General features: G+C 43.7%; 1 protein-coding gene across 3 annotated transcripts in view; it reads right to left on the reverse strand.

Moving 5' to 3' along the window:
- The window catches only part of tbc1d2 (TBC1 domain family, member 2), a 46,799-nt gene that overhangs the window by 19,477 nt on the left and 1,482 nt on the right, over positions 1-25,840 (reverse strand). For 2 of the 3 annotated variants that reach the window (XM_037077036.1, XM_037077037.1), the window contains exons 2-15: positions 24,187-25,675; positions 14,246-14,360; positions 8,263-8,383; positions 8,047-8,159; positions 6,823-7,067; positions 6,111-6,380; positions 5,857-5,985; positions 5,515-5,625; positions 5,240-5,412; positions 5,043-5,154; positions 4,397-4,597; positions 3,998-4,185; positions 3,805-3,925; positions 3,378-3,563 (exon numbers count right to left, since the gene is read on the reverse strand). In XM_037077036.1, coding sequence (XP_036932931.1) covers positions 3,378-3,563; positions 3,805-3,925; positions 3,998-4,185; positions 4,397-4,597; positions 5,043-5,154; positions 5,240-5,412; positions 5,515-5,625; positions 5,857-5,985; positions 6,111-6,380; positions 6,823-7,067; positions 8,047-8,159; positions 8,263-8,383; positions 14,246-14,360; positions 24,187-25,671 — 3,570 coding nt within the window. In that variant the 5' untranslated portion in view covers positions 25,672-25,675. The remainder of the gene's footprint in view (positions 1-3,377; positions 3,564-3,804; positions 3,926-3,997; positions 4,186-4,396; positions 4,598-5,042; positions 5,155-5,239; positions 5,413-5,514; positions 5,626-5,856; positions 5,986-6,110; positions 6,381-6,822; positions 7,068-8,046; positions 8,160-8,262; positions 8,384-14,245; positions 14,361-24,186; positions 25,676-25,840) is intronic. The other variant, XM_037077038.1, reaches the window with a different exon arrangement.

Consider the following 25,840-nt stretch of genomic DNA (forward strand, 5'->3'; position numbering starts at 1 on the left):
TTCTCAGTCCTCCAAAGCAGTATCTATGCCAAGTGCTTTCAATGTTGATTATGCCTCCAAAAGTGAGGGGAATAGTTTCATGCCACCATCCAGGAAGAGTCTTAGCTGTGCTGGGTATGGTGACTGAGCTCTGATGTTCTTTTCTTTTAACTTTTTTATTACTTCTCGGACTTTTTTCCTCTTCCTCTGCAGGTCAGGCGAGTAGTCATGGTCAAAATAGATCGTATGCTCCCGAAACGTAATATTTCCTTGCTTCCAAGCCTGCGGCAGCACCTTTTATTTCACATTAAAGTCCAAAAACCGAGAGATAATGGATCTCGGTGGTGCATCTGCGGCTTTGGGCTTTGGACCGGGCGCTCTGTGTGCTCTCTCTAGTTTAATGTGGACTTCTTCTTGAAACTGTAATGAAGTGCTCAGAAAGTCTGTTAGGAAAGATATCATGTCATCCTTCTCCGCACCTTCTGGAACTCTGTAAAGCCTGATGTTGTTGCAGCGGAGTCTGTTTTCCATGTCATCGCACTTGGCAGTGAGATTAGCCCCTCTCTGCTGCAGATAGCCCAGCACTCTCTCATGCCGTAGGCCTTGGTCCTCCATTGCACTTTCGCTGTTCTCTGCGTCAGTCAGTCTTCTGTCTAACCTCTCAGTTCATTGTTTTCTTACCTCCATGGATGACTCGACTCACTGGAGAGAGGTTTTCAAATCCCGAAAAGAGTCATTGTTCTCCTGTCTAAGTTTCCTCAGCTCCGCTAGCATAGTCGATTCTCCGCTAGCATCGCTGACAGCTTTTAATGGTGTAGCTTCGGCTAAGGTTAGCTGCTTGGAACCTGTTATAACATCGTCATTTTTACCGACTTTCATGTCTCTGCTGCCTGTTTTCTGACTGGAACTCATTCCCTTAGAGGCCTTTTCCTGCAGTCTTGTACTCATTTATTGTTTTTCTTTGCTTTATCGGCTAATTATTAACAGGTCTAGTGGAGCTGCGAGTCTACGCGTCTGTCTACTCCATCGCATCACCTGCAAACTGACACTTTTTACAAGGAGACAACTTCATGTTCTGGTTTAATGTTGAATTTACAAAAAGGGCATAATGATTTAGAATTTGTCAGAGACAGAGTTTCACAAGGTTATGAAGTTTGTTTTAACTCAACAACTCTTAGAAACACTACATTTGTTAAGGGAGTCTGGTGATAGAATCAGACAGTGGCCCTTTTTACGCGGCGACACCACACTCTCTGCAGCATTGGTTCGCCAATTCTCCGCAGATGGTCATTCACATAGGGCGAAGCTGACGGTCACGGTGATTTATTTTCATCACGAACACTCGGTGAGTTAAAGTTTTTTTGCTGGTGACAGACACTGTTTTTCGGTAGGACGGCAGGAGGATGGACAGGAGGACGGATGCTTCTCCACGTACAACCGTGGTATTCTATTCCCTCATTTAAGTTACTTTTGTTTGGTCATGTAAGGTTGCTTTGAGGGAAATTTCTCTTTATCTTTCTATAAAAGCAAGGAATCTCTGTCTGTCTGTCTGTGTGTGTGAGTATGTGTGCCTCAAATATCTCTGCAGATCAGGATCAGACTGACCTGAGAGTTTCAACATGACTGCTGCTTGGTTCAAGGGTGTGCAACTTTGCATTTGTTTGGACAACAATGAACCGTTAATACATTATTTCATAAATGCTTTAGGAATTCCTTTTCTATCATTGTCAACCATAGCCACCATAGTCACGTGCGCACCAGAGCCAATCACTGCATTCCATAGCCACATGCACAACAGAGCCAAAACTGCAGAGCTCACTTCCACGACATACAAGCAGATTTATACCTGCAGCAGTACAAGCTGGACCGGGATTTTGCCAGCAGTTCGGTCCCATTCTGTGCATCTAAACTGACTGTTGTGGATTAATGAGACTAAACGAGTCCGTACCGAGTCTGTTCCGGTCTGAGGAGATCCGGATATGCGAGGACAACAAAGTGGGATCGGAATCTGTGGATGTTCGTGCGTAGCTAGCTGCAAGCCCACCCACATGCCCCACCTCCTGAGTTGATGGACGCAATGGAGTATCCAAAACCGGAGTTATGGTGAATAATGTCCCCCATGCTTTTTCGCGAACATTGCCATCACATTAGCTGCACGTTTGGTGCAGGAAGAAATGGTAAAAATGGGCTTTTGTCACAAAAGTGCCCGCAAGCAGCAAGTGCTTCCAGGCAAGAAAACACATTCCTATTGGTGGAAAAAGGCACCACATCAACCAATCACAAAATTATATGGCAAACCACATGATTTAGTTGCTGAGAAACAGGGGAAGATGTGGGAGGAACGACGACGGAAGATTGACAGCAACAGTGACGTGATAGAGACAGCAAATTTGTGACATATAGCATGCTTAGAGTGTATAGTTAGTGTGTTATGTAGTGTTTGGTGGTGTGTTTAGTGTGTAGTATAGTTGTTTTTTTGTGTTGTGAATCAAAACAAGGAGGAGACTGCTGAATGTTGAGCAGGCAGGAATGAGCTGAGGAGCCCTGAGCCTGAGGCATTGCCTGCATTTGAATGTAAACAGTTACATATAACTTTGTAAATTTCAAAAAGTTATGCACAAATTTAGCAAACAACAATTTATATTTGTATTATAAGTAATAAAAATGGTTCATTAAACATATTTGTGGTTTTCACAGTAAAAAAAATCTAACTTTTTCCTACTCGGATTTTACGTTATTTGTGATTTTAGGTCCATTGTGTTAATACAGTATGTCAAAATGAAAAAATAACTGTACAGTCACACATGTGAGATTATGCTGAAAGTAATGACACCAAGCAAAGCAAGGTAAATAGTTTCTAAGGTGAAATATAATGGCAAAATCAAATGAAGTCAAAAACGGCCAATTATACCCTGGAATATCAAATTTCACAACAAACCTAAATATCCCTTATGTCCCACCTTCATATACAGCCTTATTTTGGCCATCCATGAAAAAGCTACTTAACCTTCCACTTTTCTATAGGAATATATACTTCCTACGGGCAATGCACTAGTTAAGTTTAGTGAAGGATCTATGCAGTTATCAGACTGTACGATTGACACGCCCTTGTTCCGCAACACTGGCTTATCCATTCATACTGGTTTGGTTCACCAATAATGCGGCCCTGATACTACCTCCAGAGGCAGATCAGCACTACTGCGAAATTACACCCCTCGCCGCATCTGAAACTTTCACACAGAGGAGGAGGCAGAGAATTGGCACAGGATCCCCGCATGCCAACAGCAGTGTGAACGGGGCTAGTGTTCACAGACATCTGCTGCTAACTGGCATGTTCGGATGATGATATCAGGTCTGAACCAGGCCAGAGTGTCATGGTGTGTTCAGATGTTCAGTACCTTGGTGCCCTCGTACAGGAAGGCGTCCCACAGCGGCAGAAGGATGTCGCTCGGCAGACTCTCCACAAAAACCACCAAGAACCAGTTGAAGGTGATGAGAGACACGTCAATGCTGTGATCCTCAAAGTGAGCTGCCAGACGGGGGAGCTTCTCAGTCAGGAAGTCCTTCAGCACCCACTGGTCCGCCTGAACACATAAACTGTCAATCAATAACACTAATCGATCAATATAAATCATCTCTGACTCTGACATTAAAACCAAAGTACTGTCTGTACCAAAGTACTGGTTCTTGCTTCACACTCAGAAATGAACCTGATGAACTTCGACACAGTCAAATATCAGAGTGATTCTGTAGCTTCCTAGAAATAATTGATCATTTCAACACCTGAGTGAAACCACAGGTGAGCAAGTGAGAATGTCTCCTGACCTGAGAGGCCACCAGGTTCTTGGTGTAGTAGTCCTGAGGCATGATGACTTCTACCACAGCCACCAGACACCAGAAGGCACTTTCTTCACTCTGCAGGACGAGCAGAGCGATGGCTGCCAACCTGAGCGACATACAGGAAGTGTCACCTGTCACATGACACACAGTTCTAACACCAGGATAAATGAGTGCGTACCTGTTGAGTCCCTGGCAGTAGCCAATAGCAGGGTTCTGCCAGGAGAAGGCCAATAGGATGCGGCGGAGCTGCTGGAGGGCGGGGCTGGAGGGTGAGCAGAAGTGCTGATTAGTTGTCAGGGTGCGGTGGAGGTCGAGCTGGATCTGTCTAGAGGCCGGATGAGGACACATCCGACTCTTTTCACACAGCTGCAAACACAACAGCTGGATTACTGAGAGGAACTACAGCCATCTGAGACAGAGGGTGCTGTGGACAGGTGTAGACAGGTGTAAACAGGTGTAGACAGACAGATATAGACAGGTGTGGACATGTGTGGGCAAACTGGTGTAGATAGATGTGGACAGGTGTAGAGGGGTGTGAACAGATGAGGATGGGTGTAGATGGGTGAGCTCAGTGTACCTGCTGGTAGCGCTGTGGGTGTTGCTCTCTCATGGTCCTGGTTCTGGTTCGGACCATCCAGCTCCAGACTTGCTGGCGGTACTCCTGAGGGATGCCGCTTCGCAGCAGAGCTTTGAGCTCAGGTGAGGGGCAGATGTCATTGACAGACCTGCCAGCCAGGTACTGAGCCCAGCGACTCAGCATGGGCCGATCTACACCCTCCTGCAGGGACACACCACAGACACACTTCAGATACTAAACATAATAGAAGTGAGGGGCCATGTGTACATATGAGGGGTCATTTGTACTGGTGAAGGTTCAGTCAGAATCAGAATAATCAGTATACTTTATTCTGATTCCCCAAGGGTACAGGTGAGGGGTCCTGTGTACAGGTGATGGGGTCACAAGTACAGGTGAGGGGTTATGCGTACAGGTGAGGGGTCATGTGTACAGGTGCGGGGTCATGTGTACAGGTGAGGGGTCATGTGTACAGGTGAGAGGTCCTGTGTACAGGTGAGGGGTTATGCGTTCAGGTGAGGGGTCATGTGTACGGGTGAGGGGTCTTGTGTACAGGTGAGGGGTCATGTGTACATGTAAGGGTTCATGCGTACAGGTGAGGGGTCATGTGTACACATGAGGGTTCATGCGTACAGGTGAGGGGTCCCACCTGGTGCAGCAGGTTGTGTGAGCGGATCTCCAGCGCCTGAATCTTTGCCAGCAGCTTCATGTCCTCCACCTCGTAGTCAGGGATGATTTTGAAGCCATACTCATCGTGATCTCTGCAGACACAACACAGCAGCCCATCAGTGATCCAGGTGTTCCTGTTATTCTGTCCACCCTGAGTGCAGACCGTTACCTGTTTACCTGGTCACATTGAGCTTGACGACACTCTTCAGCTCTCCTTTCAGAGCATCCTCGATCATCTTCTGGACGGCTCCCCGCTGGGCCGGATCCAGAGATTTGGTCTCCTGCAGCTGCCGCAGGACACCCAGGTAACGGCTTTCCACCTGACAGTTACTGGCCTCCAGGAAAGCACACTGCAGCCAATCAGAGGGCAGAACAGACTGTCCAACACCACACTAGGAGAAGTGGAACATTTGAACCCTGTGCAACCCCAGTGTGACCCCAGTGTGACCCACCTTCACCATCAGACTCTTCTCCTGCTCCGAACTCTTCCTCCACAGTTTGGTCAGCTGGTAGATCTCAGAGTTCAAGAACTTGTTCTGAATCTTATAAGCCTCAATGTCATCCTGACAATTGGACACAACAACACAGTCAGCTGATCATGGATCAATATGTGATCATGTAATAACAATAAAACACAAATATCTGCTGTCAACAAACATGTCAGTCTGTGTGGTCAGAGACAAGCTCAGGCTACATAAAGACAGAGAAAAGACAATGTACAGTTTGTCTTTGGACTAAAGTGTTTTAAAAGAGTTCAGTTAAATTCCCAGCTTCACATTTCAGCTCCAGCTCACCTTGAGGTTTTCAACATCCTGCTGAAGCTTTCTGAAGGTCTGAGAGTCCAAACCGCTGCCGCAGGACGAGATGGAGGGACCTGGGTCGGACATACAGGCAGTCACCTGATCGGACAGCTTTATGATCACCTGAAAAGAAACACAAACCATCGGAGGATCAACAATCACTCTTACTTAGCTGACACCTGATCCCCCGGTTCAGCAGCTGTGTGTCCTCAGTTGTGTCCTCCGGTGCATCCTCAGGTGTGTCTCACCTCCTGCCTGGCCTTGTTCTTCTCCATCAGCATCCTGATGTTCTCCTGCAGCTCGCCCAGCTGTGCATCTCTCTGAGTCAGACTCCTCCTCAGGGCGTCCACCTCAGCCTTGGCCTCCTCCAGCCGGCCTCGCAGGTCGGCCACCAGACGTTCACGGTGTCGCAGCATCTCCAGACGCTCCTGCTCACCCGTTGCCGCCAGAAACTCTGCACAGGTGCGCTTCTCCAGCTGAGATGCTTCCAAGGCTTTGTGCAGGATCCACACCAGCTCCTGGACAGAATACAGTGACATCATTCTTACTGTTGTTGTTTAAATTATTATAATCATCATTATCATTATTGCTGTTGTTTATATTATCATTATTATCATTATTATCATTATTATTATTATTATTATTATTACCATTGTTGTTGTTGTGAAGATAAAACTTCCCACTGGGAGAATTGTCTTTTCTGTTGAAAAGTGAAAATAAACCTGAAGTTCTTCTGTACTTAAATTAAACGAGACTCAAACCAACATGTTGATCTGTCCCTCAGTACTGTCTGACTTCCTGTCTGTGGCTCTCTGCTCTGTCTTTGGTTCCCACTGAACAAAAGTTACATTTGAACTCAAACAGGAGGAAACAGGGCAGCTTTTTTAAAAGATTAATCGACATTAACAGTGGATGGTGTGTTTGCATGATAAGTCAATGAGCTGTAATTGATCTGATCACCTTCTGAGCCTTGACCTCCTCCATCAGCATGTGCTTCTCCTGCTGCAGATGAGACATCTTCTCTGAGGAGTCCGTGTCTCTGCAGAGGACCTGCATGTTGGACGAGCTGCGACTCTTAGTCTTTCTGTTCCTGCTATTGAACTGCGAGGGTGACTGTCTGCCCTCTGCTGGGGTCACCTGATCTGCTGGATCAGCTGATGAGAGGCCAGGGGGTTGAGTCAGAGGCTCTTCTGGAACTGTAAGGACTGAAAGTATAATAAATGTATACCACATAAAGAATATCATTAACATAAAAGTGATTATCTGTAAAGTGAAAGTCAGTGAGTTTGTGGCTCTTCCTAACAACATTGTGTTTCTCCTCCAGACGCAGTAATCACAGCGTTACCATGGAAACCTCACTGTTGGTTAGGTGTAAATGGAATGGTAGATGGACTTGCATTTAAATAGCACTTTACCAGTCTACTGACCACTCAAAGCACTTCACAATACCTGCCACATTCACACATTCATACACACATTCATACACTCAGGTGCCAATTTGGGGCTCAGTATCTTGCCCCAACAACTCACACGTTTGGTTTCCACCAATTTTTCTTTTTTTAAACCATCTACAAACCCTAATTCCAATGAAGTTGGGACATTGTATAAAAATGTACATAAAAACAGAATAGAATGCAATTCCTTTTAAACTTTTATTCATTTGAATACACTACAAAGACAAGATATGTAATGTTCAAACTGATAAACTTTATTGTTTTTATGCAGATATTCACTCAAAAGGAAAGTGATGTAACACAGTGGTAAATATGCCCCTGTCCCAGCTCTTTTGGAACATGTTGCAGACATCCAATTCAAAATGAAAGTATCTTTGCACAAAAACAATTAAGTTTATCAGTTTGAACATTAAATATCTTGTCTTTGTAGCATATTCAACTGAATTTAAATTGGAAATGATTTGCAAATCATTGTATTCTGTTTTTATTTACGTATTACAAAACATCCCAACTTCATTGGAATTGGGGTTTGTAAACACTTTAATCAATATTGTGTTGTGGATTGTGTCAGAACAAGAGCCCAGCGACAAACAGGCTCACATACATGATTACATGAAGATCAATGACATGAACTGGGAAGAGTTCTGACTTCTGTGTGAGTTGGTAGGAAATTATCCTGTAAAAATAATAATAGCAATAATACTAGCATCTTATAAGTGACTGTAAGTACCTGGACTGTTGGTGTCGGCGGCGCTGGGTAGAGTCCAGCATGGAGCTTCGACATGAAACACGCTCTGACTCCACTCCTGAGATGACCTCTTCCGCAGACTGTGGACTGAGTTTCTGAAGACACAGAGAAACAGCGGTGAGAAGAAGCACCGGGACTCATGGGAAACATAGTCTCACTGTGGTTTTCATTAGCTGATGTTGAACTGCGCTCACTCACTGTATCTCGATGAGTGGATGTTTGATGGACATGTTGGTGAGCGGCGTTTGTTGTGATGGGACGTTGGCAGCTGCCTCCCCCACCAGACCCAGAGGGCTCTTCAACACTGGCAGGAAGTCATCTGCAAACAGGAAACAGAATGGTTTGAGAATGCGATGTTAAAAAAGTGATCAGCTGATCCCAGCCCTACGTCAGCTGGACTCTGATGATGATGTTGGGACCCACAGATGAAGTTGTTCATTGTGGATTTCAAAATGGACTCTGAACTGAACTCAATGTGCCAGAATTCCCCATTCTTCACACATGAATTCAAAATTCAGCTTTGAGCTTCTATTGGTCAGGGTGACAGACAATCCTGTTCTAAATACACATATGAGGTACTTTACTTGAGTATTTCCATTTTCTGCTACATCAAACTTCCACTCCACTACATTTATCTGATTACTTTAGTTACTAGTTACTTTACAGATTGCATGCTGGCCCAAAGCAATTGATTTTCTCATCAATCAGATAAAATCAGTGATTGTGATGATCAGCTGACTCACAGTACTCAGTTTATACATACATGTAAATGTATGGATCATTTACTTTTACTGATACTTTCATACTTTTAACTTTCAACTTTAACTCAGTGGGTAGAGCAGGTCGACTAGTGATTGGAAGATCACTGGTTCAAATCCTGGCTCCGGGCAAGGCTGAGCAGCATGTTGAAGTGTCCTTGAGCGAGATACTGAACCCCACGTTGCTCATCAGTGAGGGCCCTGTGATGAGCCTGCGACTTGTCCTCACCCTAAGACAAGGCTGGGATTGGCTCCAGCAGCAACATCCCGCGACCCCATGGAAAGGGATGAGCGGTTACGGACAATGACATGACATGACATTTAACATCAGGTACAGCTGTCTAGTTGCATATGATACAGCACTTAGAGTGTGACACCATCGCAGGAGTGTAAAGTGACGCTGCTCAGCGATCTGAACAGGAATATAAATCCTGTCAGAAACACAGTTGGACATGAATCAACTCTTGTTGCAACACACTTGCCACAGTGCTGTGTTGGCCAATAATGTCCACTCTAACAAACATTCCTGGTAGATTAATTCAAATTAAGCTGATCAGAGCCAAATCCTTTCCTCACTGAACTGTTGTTTGAGTCGTGACGAGAGGACAGCTGTATCACATATTTAATAAACCTGTCAACTGATCACCACCTGGTGGTGAGCTGGATCCACTGGCAGCTGATGGGTGCCGGCAGGCCAAGCGTGTGGCAGCATGGGTGGTCGCGGAACCAAAAGCTAGGATCTGGGACAAGTTCGGGGAGGACATGGAGGAGGACAAACGGTCGGCCTCGAGGAAATTCTGGCAAACCATCCGGTGCCTCAGGAAGGTGAAACAGTCCTCCACCAACACTGTTTACTGTGGAGGTGACTCAACTGGGGATATCGTCGGGCGGTGGATGGAATACTTCGAGGATTTCTTCAATCCCACTGAGACGCCATCCATAGAGGAAGCAGAGGCTGGGAACTAAGAGGCTGATTCATTCATCACTCAAGCCGAAGTCACTGAGGTGGTTCGTAAGCTCCTCAGTGGCAAGGCACTGGGGGGGTAGATGAGATTCACCCTAGTACCTCAAGTCTCTGGATGTTGTTGGGCTGTCTTGACTGACACGTCTCTGTATAATCACGTGGCAGTTGGGGCCAAAGCCTCAGGACTGGCAGACCAGGGTGGTGGTCCCTCTATTCAAAAAGGGGGACTGGAGGGTGTGTTTCAACTATCGGGATCACACTTCTCAGCCTCCCTGAGAAAGTCTATTACAGGGTACTGGAGAGGAGAATTTGGCCGCTAGTCGAACCTCGGATTCAGGAGGAACAATGCAGTTTTTGTCCTGGCCGTGGAACACTGGACCATGGCTCTTGACTGGACTTGATTCCTCCGGGTTGGGGGAGAGCTCCTGCCTAAAGTGGAGGAGTTAAAGTATCTTGGGGTCTTGTTCACGAGTGAGGGAAGGATGGAGCGTGGTCTGTCGTGGCAAAGAGAGAGCTGAGCCGAAAGGCAAATCTATATCAGATGCCCCCTGGACGCCTTCCTCTGGAGGTGTTCCTAGCATGCCCTGCTGGGAGGAGACCCCAAGGAAGACCCAGGACACGCTAGAGTGACTATGTCACTCGGCTGGCCTGGGAATGCCTTGGGATCCTCCTGGAAGAGCTAGAGGAAGTGTCCGGGGAGAGGGAAATCTGGGTGTCCCTGCTCGAACAGCTGCCCTCGCGACCCGGTTCTGGATAAGCGGAAGAAAATGGATGGATGGCTCTGTAAAACCCTGATCATTATTATTAATGCTTAATCTGTTACTGTGTGTCTGATGAAGACTGAACAGACTGAAACACCATTAAGCTTGTTTACATCTGAGAGAAGCAACGTTCATTTATTCATCTCTGTCTTAACCTTCACATGTCACTTTAACTAAGTTTAACTTTTTATTTTAATTATTTTTTTGAAATTGAAATTTTTTATTTCATAGTTCTGAAAATGTTTTATTTTGTTCTTTTGAGATTATTTATTATATTTCTGTTTGATCAGATATGAATTAGATTTGTGTACTTTTATTGTATTTAAATTTAATACTATATTTTTTATTTCTTAATGTTACTTTAATCAAATTACATTTCTATTGTGTTTTATATTCACAGCTCCTTGCTGTCAGTCTAATCTGAACTGTAACACAAACTTCTGTTCAGTTGTAACAGAATTTCAGTCTGCTCTTGTTAAACGTTGTCTGCACACAGACAGAGCAAAATACCTAAGAACCAGGTGAGCTGCTCTGATGGGCCCCAGACACCGACTGACAAACAGACATCCCAAACAACAGCATGAAGAACATAAAGCGTGTCCTCACCGTCACATCCACAGCATCACTCAGATGTGTGTGTGTGTGTGTGTGTGTGTGTGTGTGTGTGTGTGTGTGTGTGTGTGTGCATGTGTGTGTGTGTCCGTGTGTGTGTGTTTCCTCTCATTCAGCCACCTGCAGCTGACATCTGACATCACATCCTGTCAGTGGCATCCTGATGATGATGTCACTGCAGCCTGACAACAATAGGAAATGTTCCTCAGCTCCCGAAAAACATCACTTCCTGTTTCCTGTTGCCCCGCCCCAATTGTTAAACATAGTTACACACATTAAGGGAGCAGTGTGACATTTCCTGACCTCCTCTGGTTCCTGTTCTCTTCAGCGAACCTGCTATGCCTAATGGCAGGACAAATCCACACCACAGTAGAGTGTCTAGTGGCTCAAAAAATACTTCCTGAAATATCTACAAAAAATGCTGACTAGGGCGTGTCCAGCATCAGGTCAGAAAAAGAAGGAGGGGTTGGGGTTAGACGTGAAGGGGGGAGAGGAGTCACCAGTTGAACCGATGACACTAGTTCAACAATGGATCAGAGCCTCAGGACCTGCAGGCTGAGCTGTTTGTTCTCAAACTGAAATCCAGATCAGCTGATGACTGAAACCTGTCACTGTCACTTTAATCTGTCACTGTTTCACTTCAGCTGTAATCTGCTGCTGTTCTTTCTTTCCACCGTCGACTAATAATCAATTGATCAATCAACAGTGAACAGAAACTCACTACAGGTTCAGAATGAGGTCAAACCAGACTTAGTAATTATCCACCAAGTGTTCGAGTTTGAACCTGTTCTCCATCAGAGTGAGCTGAATGAGCATTTAGCTCCTCCTACCTGCAGTGTACTCACAGTTGTTATAGATTACTTTGATCCTGAAGTAAACTTAAAAACATGAAGATTCCAAGGGGAGTTCGTTTGTTGAGGATGAACATCAGAGATAATAAAGAGAACATGTTTCATGAGTCCACTCAGTCAGGACTCTGAGGTGTCAGCCTGAGGCTCAAATATTGATTTTGATCTGACAGCTGGTAACTTTGACAAATACAAGTTCGACCTCTGAATGAGGTACTTGTACTTTACTTGAGGATTTCCATTTTCTGCTACATTAAACTTCCACTCCACTACATGTATCTGATTACTTTAGTTACTAGTTACTTTACAGTTTACATGCTGGCCTAGAGTCAACGTAATTGATTTTCTCATCAATCAGATAATATCAGTGATTGTGATGATCAGCTGACTCACAGTCCTCAGTTTATACATACATGTAAATGTATGGATCAGTTACTTTTACTGATACTTTTATACTTAAGTACAGTTAACATCGGGTACAGTTGTCCAGTTGCCTACAATACAGACTCAGAAACACAGTCAGACATGAATCAGCTCTTGTTGCAACACAATGTCACAGTGTTGTGTTGGCCAATAATCCACTCTAACAAACATTTCTGGTAGATTAGTTCAAATTAAGCCGATCAGAACCAAAGCCTTTCTTCACTGAACTGAACACTGAACTGTTGCTCGAGTCTGTGACGAGAGGACAGCTGTTTCACATATTTAATAAACCTGTCAACTGATCACCACCTGGTGGTGAGTTGGATCCGCTGGCAGGCAGGGGAGGAAGCTGGACAGACTTGGCAGACCCAAACATATTGTGAGGGTCTGCTGTGAACGTCTGGTGCAACCCTCTGTCGGGGCGGTCTTCAACTCCAACCTCTGGGAGAGCTTTGACCAGATCCCGAGGGAGGCTGGGGACACTGAGCCCGAATGGATCGTGTTCTCCACTTCCATTGTTGCTGTTGGAGTGTGAAGTGACGCCGCTCAGCAATCTGAACAGTAGTATAAATCCTGTCTGGACTCAGAAACACACCTGAATCAACTCTTGATGTCACAGTGCTGCGTTGGCCAATAACGTCCACTCTAACAAACATTCCTGGTGGATTCGTTCAAATTAATCTGATCAGAACCAAATCCTTTCTTCACTGAACTGTTGCTCGAGTCACAATGTGTTGTTATAGAGGGATCGCAGGATCACAGCCGTTTATTTTTTTTTCATTTATCGTGCAGAATAGTTTAAGAGTAACATTTAGTTGCAGTTAAGTGGGCCTGACTAAGTGAAACAGACAGACAAACAGACAGGTCTGTGCAAACTCACACAGTCATCACGTTAACTATGTCCCAGCCTGAACCTCTCCTGTTCTCCAACAGCTGTGTGTAAAAACACTTTGATAGCATTTGAACGTCACCCTGTCAAAGGATTATAAATCCAACGAGTCTGTCCTCTGATGACACTGAATATTAAAGCAGAGGATTAATCTGAGCAGTCACAGACAATCGGCGGTTTCTTTGACAAAATTTTGGTGAAAAATGACTCAGTGGTGTGTCATCCTCAGAGCCAACCCCTCGCCCGAGGAGGAGGAGGGATGGGGTTACCACAAGGGACCCCCCCAAAAAAGACATGAGGAGGAAACAACTAGACCAGTTGCCATAATCACCAGCAGATCAGTTAAACTACCATCATATCAGTTAAGTCACCATCAGGTCAGTTAAACTACCATCAGATCAGTTAAATCACCATCAGATCAGTTAAACTACCATCAGACCAGTTAAATCACCATCAGATCAGTTAAACTACCATCAGACCAGTTAAACTGCCATCAGACCAGTTAAGCTACCATCAGACCAGTTAAACTACCATCAAATCAGTTAAACCACCATCAGATCAGTTAAACCACCATCAGACCAGTTAAACCATCATCAGATCAGTTAAACTACCATCAGACCAATTTAACCACCATCAGACCAGTTAAACCACCATCAGACCAGTTAAACCACCTTAAGATCAGTTAAACTACCATCAGTACAGTTAAACCACCATTAGACCAGTTAAACTACCATCAGATCAGTTAAACTACAATCAGATCAGTTAAACTATCATCAGATCAGTTAAACTACAATCAGATCAGTTAAACCGCAATCAGATCAGTTAAACCGCAATCAGATCAGTTCAACCATCATCAGATCAGTTGAGCTACCATCAGACCAGTAGAACCACTCAGTCTAGTTGAAGGCTGGTTGTTGTTGACTCACCTGCAGTGTTGTTGCTGTTGCTGTTTGTCTCTAAGCAGCTGGTCATCTGTCTGTGTTGCCAGCGTTTCACCTGAAGCTTCTGCAGCCAATAGAGCATCAACTCCTGGGTCACAGCCTGAGGGGGCGGGGCATGTGCATCAATATTTACATTTATTTTAAACGGACACATTTATGTCAAATCTCAGAATAAAATGACTGAATATTTGTTTCCACCCAACTGCAGACCCACCAACCTTTAAGAAATTTTATGAGTTTTTGAGAATTATTCTATTTATTTATCTAATATTAATCAGCATCTGACCTGTCCAAAAGCGAAACTGCAGCTATACTATACATTAACTTTGCTTTCCTTCCTATCGCACGCATTCACCATCCTCACACTCCCTCTCTCTCGCTTACCCACTCACACCTTACAAACAAACACCTAACGCACTGCTCTACTCCTGAAAGGGGCTCCACCACTCTTGCAACACACACACACAACATCAATGAACGGTAACTTTGATGAGTGGTTAACAACACCGCCGGGTAAACTCAGTGTCTTAATTTTATCTTTTCAATGCTGTTTGCACTGGCTGAGAACTACAGAGATGTAGGCTACTAGCAGTGACAGCAAGCGGTCGAAGAGGAAGCCAGCAAGCCTTAAGGCACTGAATTGAATTGAACGTGTGGAGCATTTGACTAGGAGGGGCAGGTGGAGGAGGGTGTTAAAATGCAGCGCTCTGATTGGCTAAATGATTTTCACTCCACTTACATGCAGATTGTTGTGGCTCAGCAGCAGAATCTACTTAATAGATTAAACTTGCATAGAAAATGAAACCGGTGAACTGCAAGATGCAACAAAATGTGTACCAGGAGAGCAGCAATGCGTACACGTGAACTTAAGGGTCAAAATGTTGGCAGGTCTGCAACTGCATGTAGTCTGATAGATCACTTCCACTGATGTCACCCATGGGCTCAGGTGCATTGTGGGTAATGAAAGAAGAAGAATGTGTGGAATATCTCTGTGATCTCTCTGCTTCTTTAGTTTTTAAACTGTAACTGTACCCAGTAATGAGACCAACAGTTTTATAGTGACATGATATAACAAAACCTGGAGCCTACATTATCCACAAGTATCCATCAGTTGCTGAGATGAAGTGTTCATGGGCTGAGGGAAAACTAGTCATGTCATGTCATTGTCCGAACTACTTATCCCTTTCCATGGGGTTGCGAGGTGTTGCTGCTGGAGCCAATCCCAGCCTTGTCTCAGGGCGAAGGCAGGGTACTCCCTGGATAAGTCGCCAGCTCATCGCAGGGCCCTCACTAGTGAGCAATGTGGGGTTCACATCCTTAATAAAAATACTTTTCACAGTTCACTTTGTATTTACTGTTTTCTAAAGGTCCTGAGTTCAAATTGCACTGGGGCTTTTCTGTGCAGAGTTTGCACGGTCGGGGTGCGACTTTTGCCAACTGCCCCCTCTGGATGGGTTAAAGGCAGAGTAACAGCTTCACTGTGTTGTAAACTGTACGACATGTGACCTAAATAAACATTCTTTTTCTTCCAGATAAAAACACATACATGATTATCTGAAGAATCAAAAATGTTAAAGACACTACAACTAAAAACAAACCAGAAGCAAAAGGACGTGCAGAGTGTACAGCAGGTATTCTTCACTCCACACTTTGCAAGTAGAGAATTAAACCATTAAACTCAGACCAGGTGGATTGCTCAGATTGTCTTCCAGCTGAGCAATGTAGGGAAGGTCACGCTGTGGGGCAGCTCCCACATTTTCTCCAGCTTATGTGCACTATGTCGATGTTTACCCCTTTTGCACATTGTTAATTAGTCAAAGAAGTTAATTCGCGGGGGCGTGGTTTGCCCAAAACTTAATATAACTGTCAAAACAAGTCATTCTTATGTCTCAAAGTTATTGAAATATCTAACAACAAGTTGAAACCGTTTTAAGACCACAATGGCGGCGCCAAACACTCAAAACCAGTCGGCGAAACAACAACAACGTAACACCGCTCAACCAGACACTGTGTCAGCCGCTGCGGCTGGCCCGGCTTCACCCGAGGCCTCGATTGGCAGCCATACTCTCACATTGAAGATGCTCTCTGACTCGCTCAGCTCCCTCCAGGATTCTGTTTGTGGAAAGATTGGAGCAGCCATTCAGACTCTGCGAGAAGATATTAAGCTGGATATTGCCTCGGTGAGGAACGAACTATCGGTGGCGGTCACTAGCCTGCAGGCCTCGTTAGCATCACATGATAACCGACTGAAGGAGCTGGAGAAAGCTGCCAGCTATACTGGTGACTGTACTACCGAGCCCTGCGCCACTGTGTCCCAACTCCAAGGTGATGTGAGGGAGTTACAGGCAAAATGTGAAGATTTAGAAGGCCACTCCAGGCGGAATAATTTGCGGCTTACTGGTGTTGAGGAAGGGTTTGAAAAGGGCCAGCCCACGCAGTTTGTGTCTCAACTTTTGAAAGATATACTGAATCTGGGTGAAGCCCTGCTGCTGGACAGAGCCCACCGATCACTACGAGCAAAATCAAAACCCGGGGACCCCCCGCGTGTGTTTATCATGCGCGTGCACTACACTCATACGAGGGATGAGATACTATGCAAGCCCGCTCGGGCCCCCCTGATGTACCAAGGAAAGATGCTCCATATTTATCCTGACTACACCACCGCGGTTATGAAGAAAAGGGCAGCGTTTGGAGATGTGAAAAAGAGGCTGAGATCCATAGAGGGAGCCAAGTACGGGCTACGATTTCCGGCCACGCTCCGTGTCACTCTCCCAGGAAGTAAGGAGCACACTTTTGAGGATCCCGACCTGGCACTGGACTTCATTAACCGTGGGACACAAGTTGCCGACCCAAGTGAGTGATACAACCTGCATCTTTCTCTCCGGGTCAAGAAGTACTGCCGTTAATTAAAACAAGCCATGTGCCATAGATGTTCTATGCTAGCCGTCTCCTTGGGACATTACTCTATGTGGGACTGTCACGCTATGGAACTGTAAGTATGGCTGCCATTAGTTATATTGACGGCAGGCAGGTGTGTTTCTTAGTCCTTTTCTATTCCTGTTGCTATCATTCATCACAAGTTACACATATGGTTTCATGTGGCACTGTGAGTTTTACATTATCTACAAAGGGACAATTACTGTATATTACCTGGTGCCGGTACACACATTGTTCGACTGTACTCTGTAATGTGAAATGTAATTAAGCATCTAGACTTTGAGTGTTGTTATATGCAGAGTTGTATTGTTCGTAATTTAATCTATAAGCTGAATCTGTTACTATAGTAATAAGAGCGCAAAACAGGTTTACTTTTTTGTAGATATTTATTCTTTTCCTGACAAATTTTGACAGATTTGAAATTAATGTAATAGACCAGACCTCAGCTTGCGACGCCTTTGAGTGTCATGTTAATAGAACATTTGATGGGATCTTGTAGGCACCTATGTTGGGGAGGTGCAAGGGGGGGTGGTTTTTGTCTTTCTTTTTGTTCTGTTACTTTGTCTCTTTTCTTTGTTCTTGTCTGATACTTTGCAAAGTACATTTTCTGAAATGATCTCGGTGGGAGTCAAACTATGTGCAGACATTGAGACATATTACCTATCAGCTCTATTTTATGGTACTACCTAATAGGTAACCAAGCCCCATAGGAACATCAATAACTTTTGCCAGTTGGAATGTACGTGGGTTGGGGAAACCCACCAAGTTAAATAAGGTTCTTTCTCATCTTGATAGCTTGGGAGTAAAAATTGCCTACTTGCAGGAAACGCACTTAAACAAAGGTGATCACATGAAGATACGCAGGCGCTCGGTAGGACAATCATATCATTCTCTCTTTAACAGCAGGTCAAGAGGCACAGCTATTTTGATCCATAAGTCGCTGCAGTTCACCCCTTCAGATATCATTGCAGATCCTCAGGGCCGCTACATAATTGTTACAGGTTGTATTGTTAACACTCCTGTGATACTAGCTAATTTATATGCACGTAATTGTGACAATGATCATTTTTTTCTAATTTGCTATATAGTCTACCCAATTTAAACTCCCACTATTTAATTTCAGGTGGTGACTTAAACTGCTGCCTCGATCCAGTTTTGGACAGGTCTTCAACTAACCCCTCCAATCGGTCTAAATCTGCCCAAGTAATTAATTCTTTTCTTGAAGACTACGCTGTTTCTGATCTATGGCGAAGTATGAACCCCACCACTTGGTCTTACTCCTTTTTCTCCCAGGTACATCAGACATTTTCCCTTATCGACTATTTTTTAGTAGATAATCGTTTACTCTCTTCAGTCGAGGCCTGTTTATACAATGCCATAGTCATATCAGACCACTCCCCCCTCACAGCTACTCTTAGGTTTGCGCACAACACTCCTAGACCCCGCTGGAGACTTAGTTCCATTGCATTATCTCAGGAGGAATTTGTGCACTTTGTATCTGACCAAATTTTTTGTTGAGGTTAACTCTTCTCCGGACATCTCTTGCACAACTTTGTGGGAGTCACTAAAAGCATACCTGAGAGGCCAGATAATTTCTTATATATCTTTTAATAAAAAGCAAGCTAATCAAAAATTATCAGACATAACTGCCCGAATTTCGCAACTAGAACTAGCTTATAAAGGTTCCCCCTCACCCGACTTATTGAAGGAGCTTCTGCTTGAGAGAAATAAATTTGACACATTATCAACCAGTGAAGCAGAGAACATGCTCTGGAGATCCCGACATCATTGCCATCAGCTTAGACAAGCAGCTCACAACTTATCACAAAGATTCAAACAGCTGATGGTTTTACACATGACAATAAAATAATAAATGATACGTTCAGGGACTACTATAGTTCAATTTATTCCTCTGAGCATGACTCTTGTCCCATATTTGACACTTTCTTTCAAAATCTGAACATGCCCACTATTAATGAAGAGTCTAAGAATGTATTAGAAAATCCCATTACTGCTGAAAAACTAAATGTGGCTATAAAAACACTTCAGAGTGGCAAGAGTCTGGGGCCGGATGGGTTCCCACCTGAGTTTTTCAAGAGATTTTCCACCCACCTAATCCCACACATGCTAAACATGTATAACGAGTCTCTTGCTTTAGGTGTACTGCCCCAATCGTTAAGAGAGGCATCTATATCCTTGATCCTGAAAAAGAATAAGGACCCGATTCATTGTGACTCTTATCGTCCCATCTCATTACTGAATGTAGATATCAAGATTTTAGCCAAATTGCTAGCATTGAGATTAGAGAAATTCTTACCCCAGATAATTTCCCCTGACCAAACGGGATTTATAAAAAATAGATTTTCTTTCTTTAATATTAGACGACTTTTAAACATTATTTATCATGATTCAGATCCTACCACCCCAGAGCTGATCATGTCCATGGATGCTGAAAAAGCCTTCGATAGGCTGGAGTGGGGGTATTTGTTTTATGCATTAGATAAATTTGGCTTTGGGAAGCAATTTATCAATTGGATCAGACTTTTATACAGCATGCCAGTAGCTTCGGTTTGTACTAATGGGATGCACTCTGAGCACTTTGCAATTTCTCGTGGAACAAGGCAGGGCTGCCCTCTATCACCTCTACTTTTTGCATTGGCCATAGAACCTTTAGCAATTGCAATAAGACAGGACACTACAATGATTGGCCTATACAGGGAGGGAATTGAAAAAGAATTTCACTTTATGCAGATGATATGATTCTGTATGTTTCGCATCCGGACACATCTATGCCCAGGATCCTCTCCATCCTCGAGAGTTTTGGTAAAATCTCAGGGTATAAAATAAACCTTCAGAAAAGTGAGGTGTGTCCTATTAACGCCTATCTAACCATTCTCCGATAGTTTTAATATTTTGTTTCCAAAAAGGAAGGACATGTGGCATCCCCACAGAAGGTGGAGGTAGGAGCCTGTGTCATTCATACATTTCCAACAATGATTGTCCTTCATCAACCCCATTCTGTAAAGTTTGACTGGTGTATAATAATATCTGGTAAAGACCACTTCTTTCGATGCCCCTACTTTAATTGAGGGATTATTCCAAATTGATGAATATACTTGCTTGTATTGGGATATATGCAGTTGCTGCTGCACCTTTACCCAGATCTCTCTAGAATACTACATGATTGGATTTGGGTGTCTCTTCTTCTGAAGAGTTTGTGACAGAGCCTCAATTGGTCCAAATGAAGACACCAGCTCCCATTCTATATCCAACCATCCCAGATTAGAACTGTCGCCACACCAATGTTTGGCAATTTTGAACACCTCAAAGGCTGTTCTGTATAACTCCTCATAAGGCAAAGGCAACCCTCCCTTTCTTGTAGTTGTACACAACTTTTCAAGCTTTATACGGTGCTTGTTGCCATTCCACAGAAATTCCCTGATTATTTGATTTTACTGTTTAAAGAAGGAATCTGGAACAGTTAATGGCACCATCATGGATATATAATTCACCTGTAGAGCGACTATCATTTTAATGGTATTTACTTTTCCCCATAGGCTAAGGTTGATCTGTTTCCACTTACCCAAATTAGCCTTTACATTCTGAAGCAAAGGAAAAAAAATTGCCTGTACCATGTCACCAACAGCTGGAGTAAGATGAATCCCAAGATATTGCATCCCTGAGTCTATCCATTTGAACTGAAGTGTATCATTTATTGTTGGGAGACAGGTTCTGGACACTGGCATAACTTAAGATTTATACCAATTAATCTTGTAGCCTGATATTTCAGAGAAAGTTTCCACAATTTTCAAGAGCCTGGGAGCTGAGGATACAGGATTTACAGACAGCCAAAGGATGTTGTCCACATAGAGGTAAAGTTTATGCTCCCTTCCTCCTGATCTTACCCCCTGTATGCTTGTGTTTAATCTAATTGCCATTGCAAGTGGCTTAAGAAACATAATAAACAATAATGGTGAGAGGGGGTCTCCTTGTTTTGTGCCTCTAGATATATTGAAAAAAGGTGAAAGTACCCCATTGGTCAACACTGATGCCTTTGGTTCTACATATATCAACTGAATCCATTTAATGAATCCCTCTACAAACCCAGAGCTCTCCAGAACATGGATCAGAAACCGCCACTCCACCCTATCAAAGGCCTTCTCTGCATCTAAAGAGAAGGCTGCAATAGGTTCATCAGTCTCTCTGTTTTGCCACATAAGGTGGAGTGGGCGTCTTAAATTGTCAGAAGATGATCTGCCCTTTACAAATCCCACCTGATCAGGGTCTACAATACAAGGAATTACATTTTCAAGTTGCATAGTCAAAACTTTAGTGAGAATTTTATAGTCTACATTTGCTAGACTAATGGGCCGGTAACTAGCAGGGCCTAGAGAATCCTTGTCCTCCTTAAGAATAATAAAAATTATTGATTCATTCAGAGTATTCGGCAGCTGACCAAGTGATAATGACTCTGAGTACACCTTTGTCAAATCAGGCGCTAAGATATCAAGGTACAGCTTGTAGTACTCAACAGGAAAACCGTCCAATCCAGGGGTCTTGCCTGATTGCATTGACTTAATAACTTTCCTGACCTCCTCCTCTCTGCAATTAATCTGCATCTGATTGCTCTACCTGTTCTTTTGGCAAACTTGGCAACTGAATTTTTGAAAACCTTGTTTTCAATTTTTCAGGGCTAAAAACTGTAACAGATGTACAGAGATTATTGTAAAACTCCATAAACACCTGGTTAATTTCCTTGGCTGAAGTAACTATCTTTGCTAGTTTTAAGTCCTGCTTTTTCAGTTATCCTGCCAAAAGTTTGCCAGTCTTCTCTCCACTTTCATAAAAGCTGGCCTTAAGTCTAAACATAGCATACTCAGCCTTCTTGCTGTATATACAATTTAGACTATACCTTGATTCACACACCTGTTTCAGCAAGTCTTCACTAAAATTTTCGGAAAGATATCTCTCTTTTTGTTTTATCTCAGTCTCCAGCCTACTGATTTTCTCTCTATCTTGTTTCTTCCTTTTTGATGCTTCTGCAATAATTTTGCCTCTGATATATGCCTTTGAAGCCTCCCATACTGTGCCTATTTTTGGAGTAGAACCAATGTTAATCTGAAAGAAATCTGTCAGATCTTCTGAGATTGTCTGTTTAAACCCAGCATTGTGCAGAAGAGATGTATTGAGTCTCCACCTACTACTCTTGATTTTTTCCATGCAAATAGAGACACACAGGTCTACAGCGGCGTGGTCAGTTAATGCTATGACACCTATTGTAGTATCCACCACTGATTCAACCAAGTCTTTAGAAACAATGAAATAATCAAGTCTACTGTATGACCTATGATTATGTGAGTAAAAGGTATATTCCCTCTTACTAGGATTCAACAGTCTCCAGATGTTGACCAAACAAATGTCTTCCTGTAGGTGACCTAATGCTACTCGCCCCCTTGATGGTGTATGAGAGTACTTTGCCCTATCCAACACAGGGTCTGGGGTCTGATTAAAGTCCCCTCCAAGGATTGTATATCCATCCTCATGTGTCCCTAGAAGCCTATTGATTTTATGAAAAAACTCAGGATCATCCTCATTAGGGGTATAGATATTACATAGGTTAATTTTCCTTCCATTAATTACTGATTTAATACAGAAACCCCTCCCCTCTTCGTCCTTGTGCCCTTTAGCAAAACAAACTGCAATTTCTTATGCACAACTGAATAAGCTATGAAAGATGAGGCCCACCCAGCTCTTTTTAAGTTTCATTGCCTCCAAGTTCTTCATATGAGTCTCTTGTAGGAACACCATGTCTGCCTGTCTTGTTGCATTTACACTTTGGAAGGAGAGCGGTATCATATCATTCCGAGACCTGTTTTTAATTGGTACATTTGTTGATTTTGAGAGTCTGTCCCATAAGCATGACTTGCCCCGGACCGACTTCTTTCGCTACCTCCAGGTTCGCAGTTTTATTAAAGATCATTGCAGTGCATTTCCACATTTACCAGCAGATTTACCTAAAATTCTTGGTAGGTAACGCAGGTATACACAGGTATTCTCCAGGCTAACCCTTCTTCACAGATCACAGCAAAACAGGGATGGGAAAAAGAGCTAGGAATCCAACTTCAGGATCCTTGGTGGGAGAGAGCCAAATCACAAGTGAATAACTCCTCATCCTGTGCCCCTCTTAACTTAATACAATTCAAAGTACTGCATAGAATGCATTTCAGCAAAGCAAAACTAGCAAAGATTTTTTCTGGCAGTAGTGAAGCTTGCAATAGATGTGCCTTTGTCCCAGCTGACTTAGCCCATACTTTCTGGTCATGCTCAAAGCTAACAAGGTTCTGGAAGAGCTTTTTCACCATCATGTCAGAGGTTCTAGATGTAGCTTTCACTCCCTGTCCGCTCATTGCTACTTTTGGAGTTCCCTCAAATTATTCAGAATTCAGTAAACAGACATTAAATGTTTTAGCATTTGCCTCTCTGATTGTCCACAGGTGTATCCTTCTACACTGGAAGTTGCCTAAATCCCCAGCAGAACAATCTTGGCAGGCTGACCTAATGTCATTCCTTAAATTAGAAAAAATCAAATTTTCACTCTGAGGGTCAACTGAGAAATTCTATACTACATTGCAGCCTCTTATCTCATATTTCAATAATGTAGCTACAACTCCTAGGGTGTAGGAGTGAACAACACATTCTGTTTTTCTATCCAACTGTGCTCCTACATCAACATGAATGCACAAATGTAAGATGGTTGATGAGATATTCTGTTTGAAAAGGGAAGACCAACTGGGGTGGGGGGTGGGATAATGTTTTGTATGTTTTCTACTTGTTTGTATGTTTGTTTATTTGGAAAAAAAAAATCACACATCTATTTGTAAATGTCAACATGATGTGATGTATATCAATAATTATAATTTTATTTTTTTTAAAAAAGAACTCAGACCAGGTGAGATTTATTCTTTCTAACAGGACAGTCTCAACCATACCTTGAGTATGAAGGTGCGTTCAGGTGTCTTGATATGGAAGGTGCCCTTCTCAGCCTTTAATGGGTAGGTAAAGGTGGCACTGCAGAGCTCCACCCGGCCCAGAGGCGCCACATCCTGTGGCGTACGGTAGTAGAACAGCTGGTTCTTCTTCTCCTCGTGGGTGAACCAGCGCAGCTTCCAGGTCTTCAGAGGCCCCCCCTGCTTCTGCAGGAAGCCACACAGTTTGGGCTCACTTGAAGAAGAATCCGGAGGGCTGGGCTGCACTTGGTCACAGAACACCTCAATGGTAAGGGGCGGAGCCAGGGTTGACACTGTAGTCAGATGGACTGCAAGAGGAGGAGGAGTTGTGTTCAGGTGAGGAGGATCTCCTTGGTTGTGATGCCTTTCAGCTGTGGGTACAGTGAATTTCTCTGAAGGTGGATGCTGTTGGTTTTGCTGGTCTTTAGACTCTTGCTTTTGGAGGTCGTTCTGTTTTTGTTTTTTGAAGGTTGAGGCGAAAACAGTTACATTTAAGGGAGGATGAGGATGAGGAGGGTCCTCTTCAGTTTTCTGGTTTGTGAGACATAGATCCTCCTGTTGTCGATGTTCCTGAGAGTTGGCTCGTTCTTGTTCTAGTCTATCACCAAAAGGATCTCCTGGTTTCTTCAGAGCTGTATGAAGATGATCTGGTTTTGGTTGATCTGTGGCAAGAAAATCTTTTGTTTCCTTTTTATTCATCACAGGTGAATGTCCCAGTTGTTGTTGGTCTTTAGGAGGAGGATCTAGTTCTGTTCGATCTGAATTAGGGTTTTCTGGTTTTGGTCGATCTGCAGTTGTTTCATGTTTTGGAGCAGTCTGATCTTCTACTTTTAGTTGAGCTGTCTGAAACAAATTTTCTGTTTTCTGCTCTCCTGTTGGGGGATCTTTGTGATTTGTGTGTTTATAGAGAACCTGCTGGTCAGGTTCCTCTGCAGTTTGCTGGGTCTCTGCAGGACTCTGGTGTTTCTCAGCAGTAGGACTCTGGTATTTCTCAGCAGGAGGACTCTGGTGCTTCTGTGCAGGACTCTGGTGTTTCTCAGCAGTAGGACTCTGGCGTTTCTCAGCAGTAGGACTCTGGCGTTTCTCAGCAGGAGGACTCTGATGTTTCTCAGCAGGAGGACTCTGATTTTTCTGTGCAGGACTCTGGTGTTTCTCAGCAGTAGGACTCTGGTGTTTCTCAGCAGTAGGACTCTGGTGGTTCTCTGCAGGACTCTGGTGTTTCTCAGCAGGAGGACTCTGGTGGTTCTCTGCAGGATTCTGGTGTTTCTCTACAGGACTGTGGTGTATTTTGGCAGGACTATGGTGATTCTGGTACTGGGACAGCCTGACTGACTCTCCCCTCTGCTCCCCCTTCTCCTCAGAAGCTGAGATCCAATCAGCTGGTTCAAGAGTCTCCTTATCAGTGTTGACAGGAAGCAAGCGAGATGAGGCAGCGCTGGGATTTCCTGTTGAGCCGCCTCCATTCATCCTCCTAAAGAAAGAGAAGAGAGAGGAGGAGGAAGCTTTAATGATGTGGCTATAATCATTTTAATATTGGTGGAAATGATGAGACAGAATTTGTTTCGATGTTGAGGCCAGAACAGTAGTCACAATAAAACACAAATTAAACAGTTTATTCCATGAATCTTCACCACAG

Source organism: Acanthopagrus latus, chromosome 18, assembly GCF_904848185.1.
Source record: "Acanthopagrus latus isolate v.2019 chromosome 18, fAcaLat1.1, whole genome shotgun sequence".
NCBI lineage: Eukaryota > Metazoa > Chordata > Actinopteri > Spariformes > Sparidae > Acanthopagrus > Acanthopagrus latus.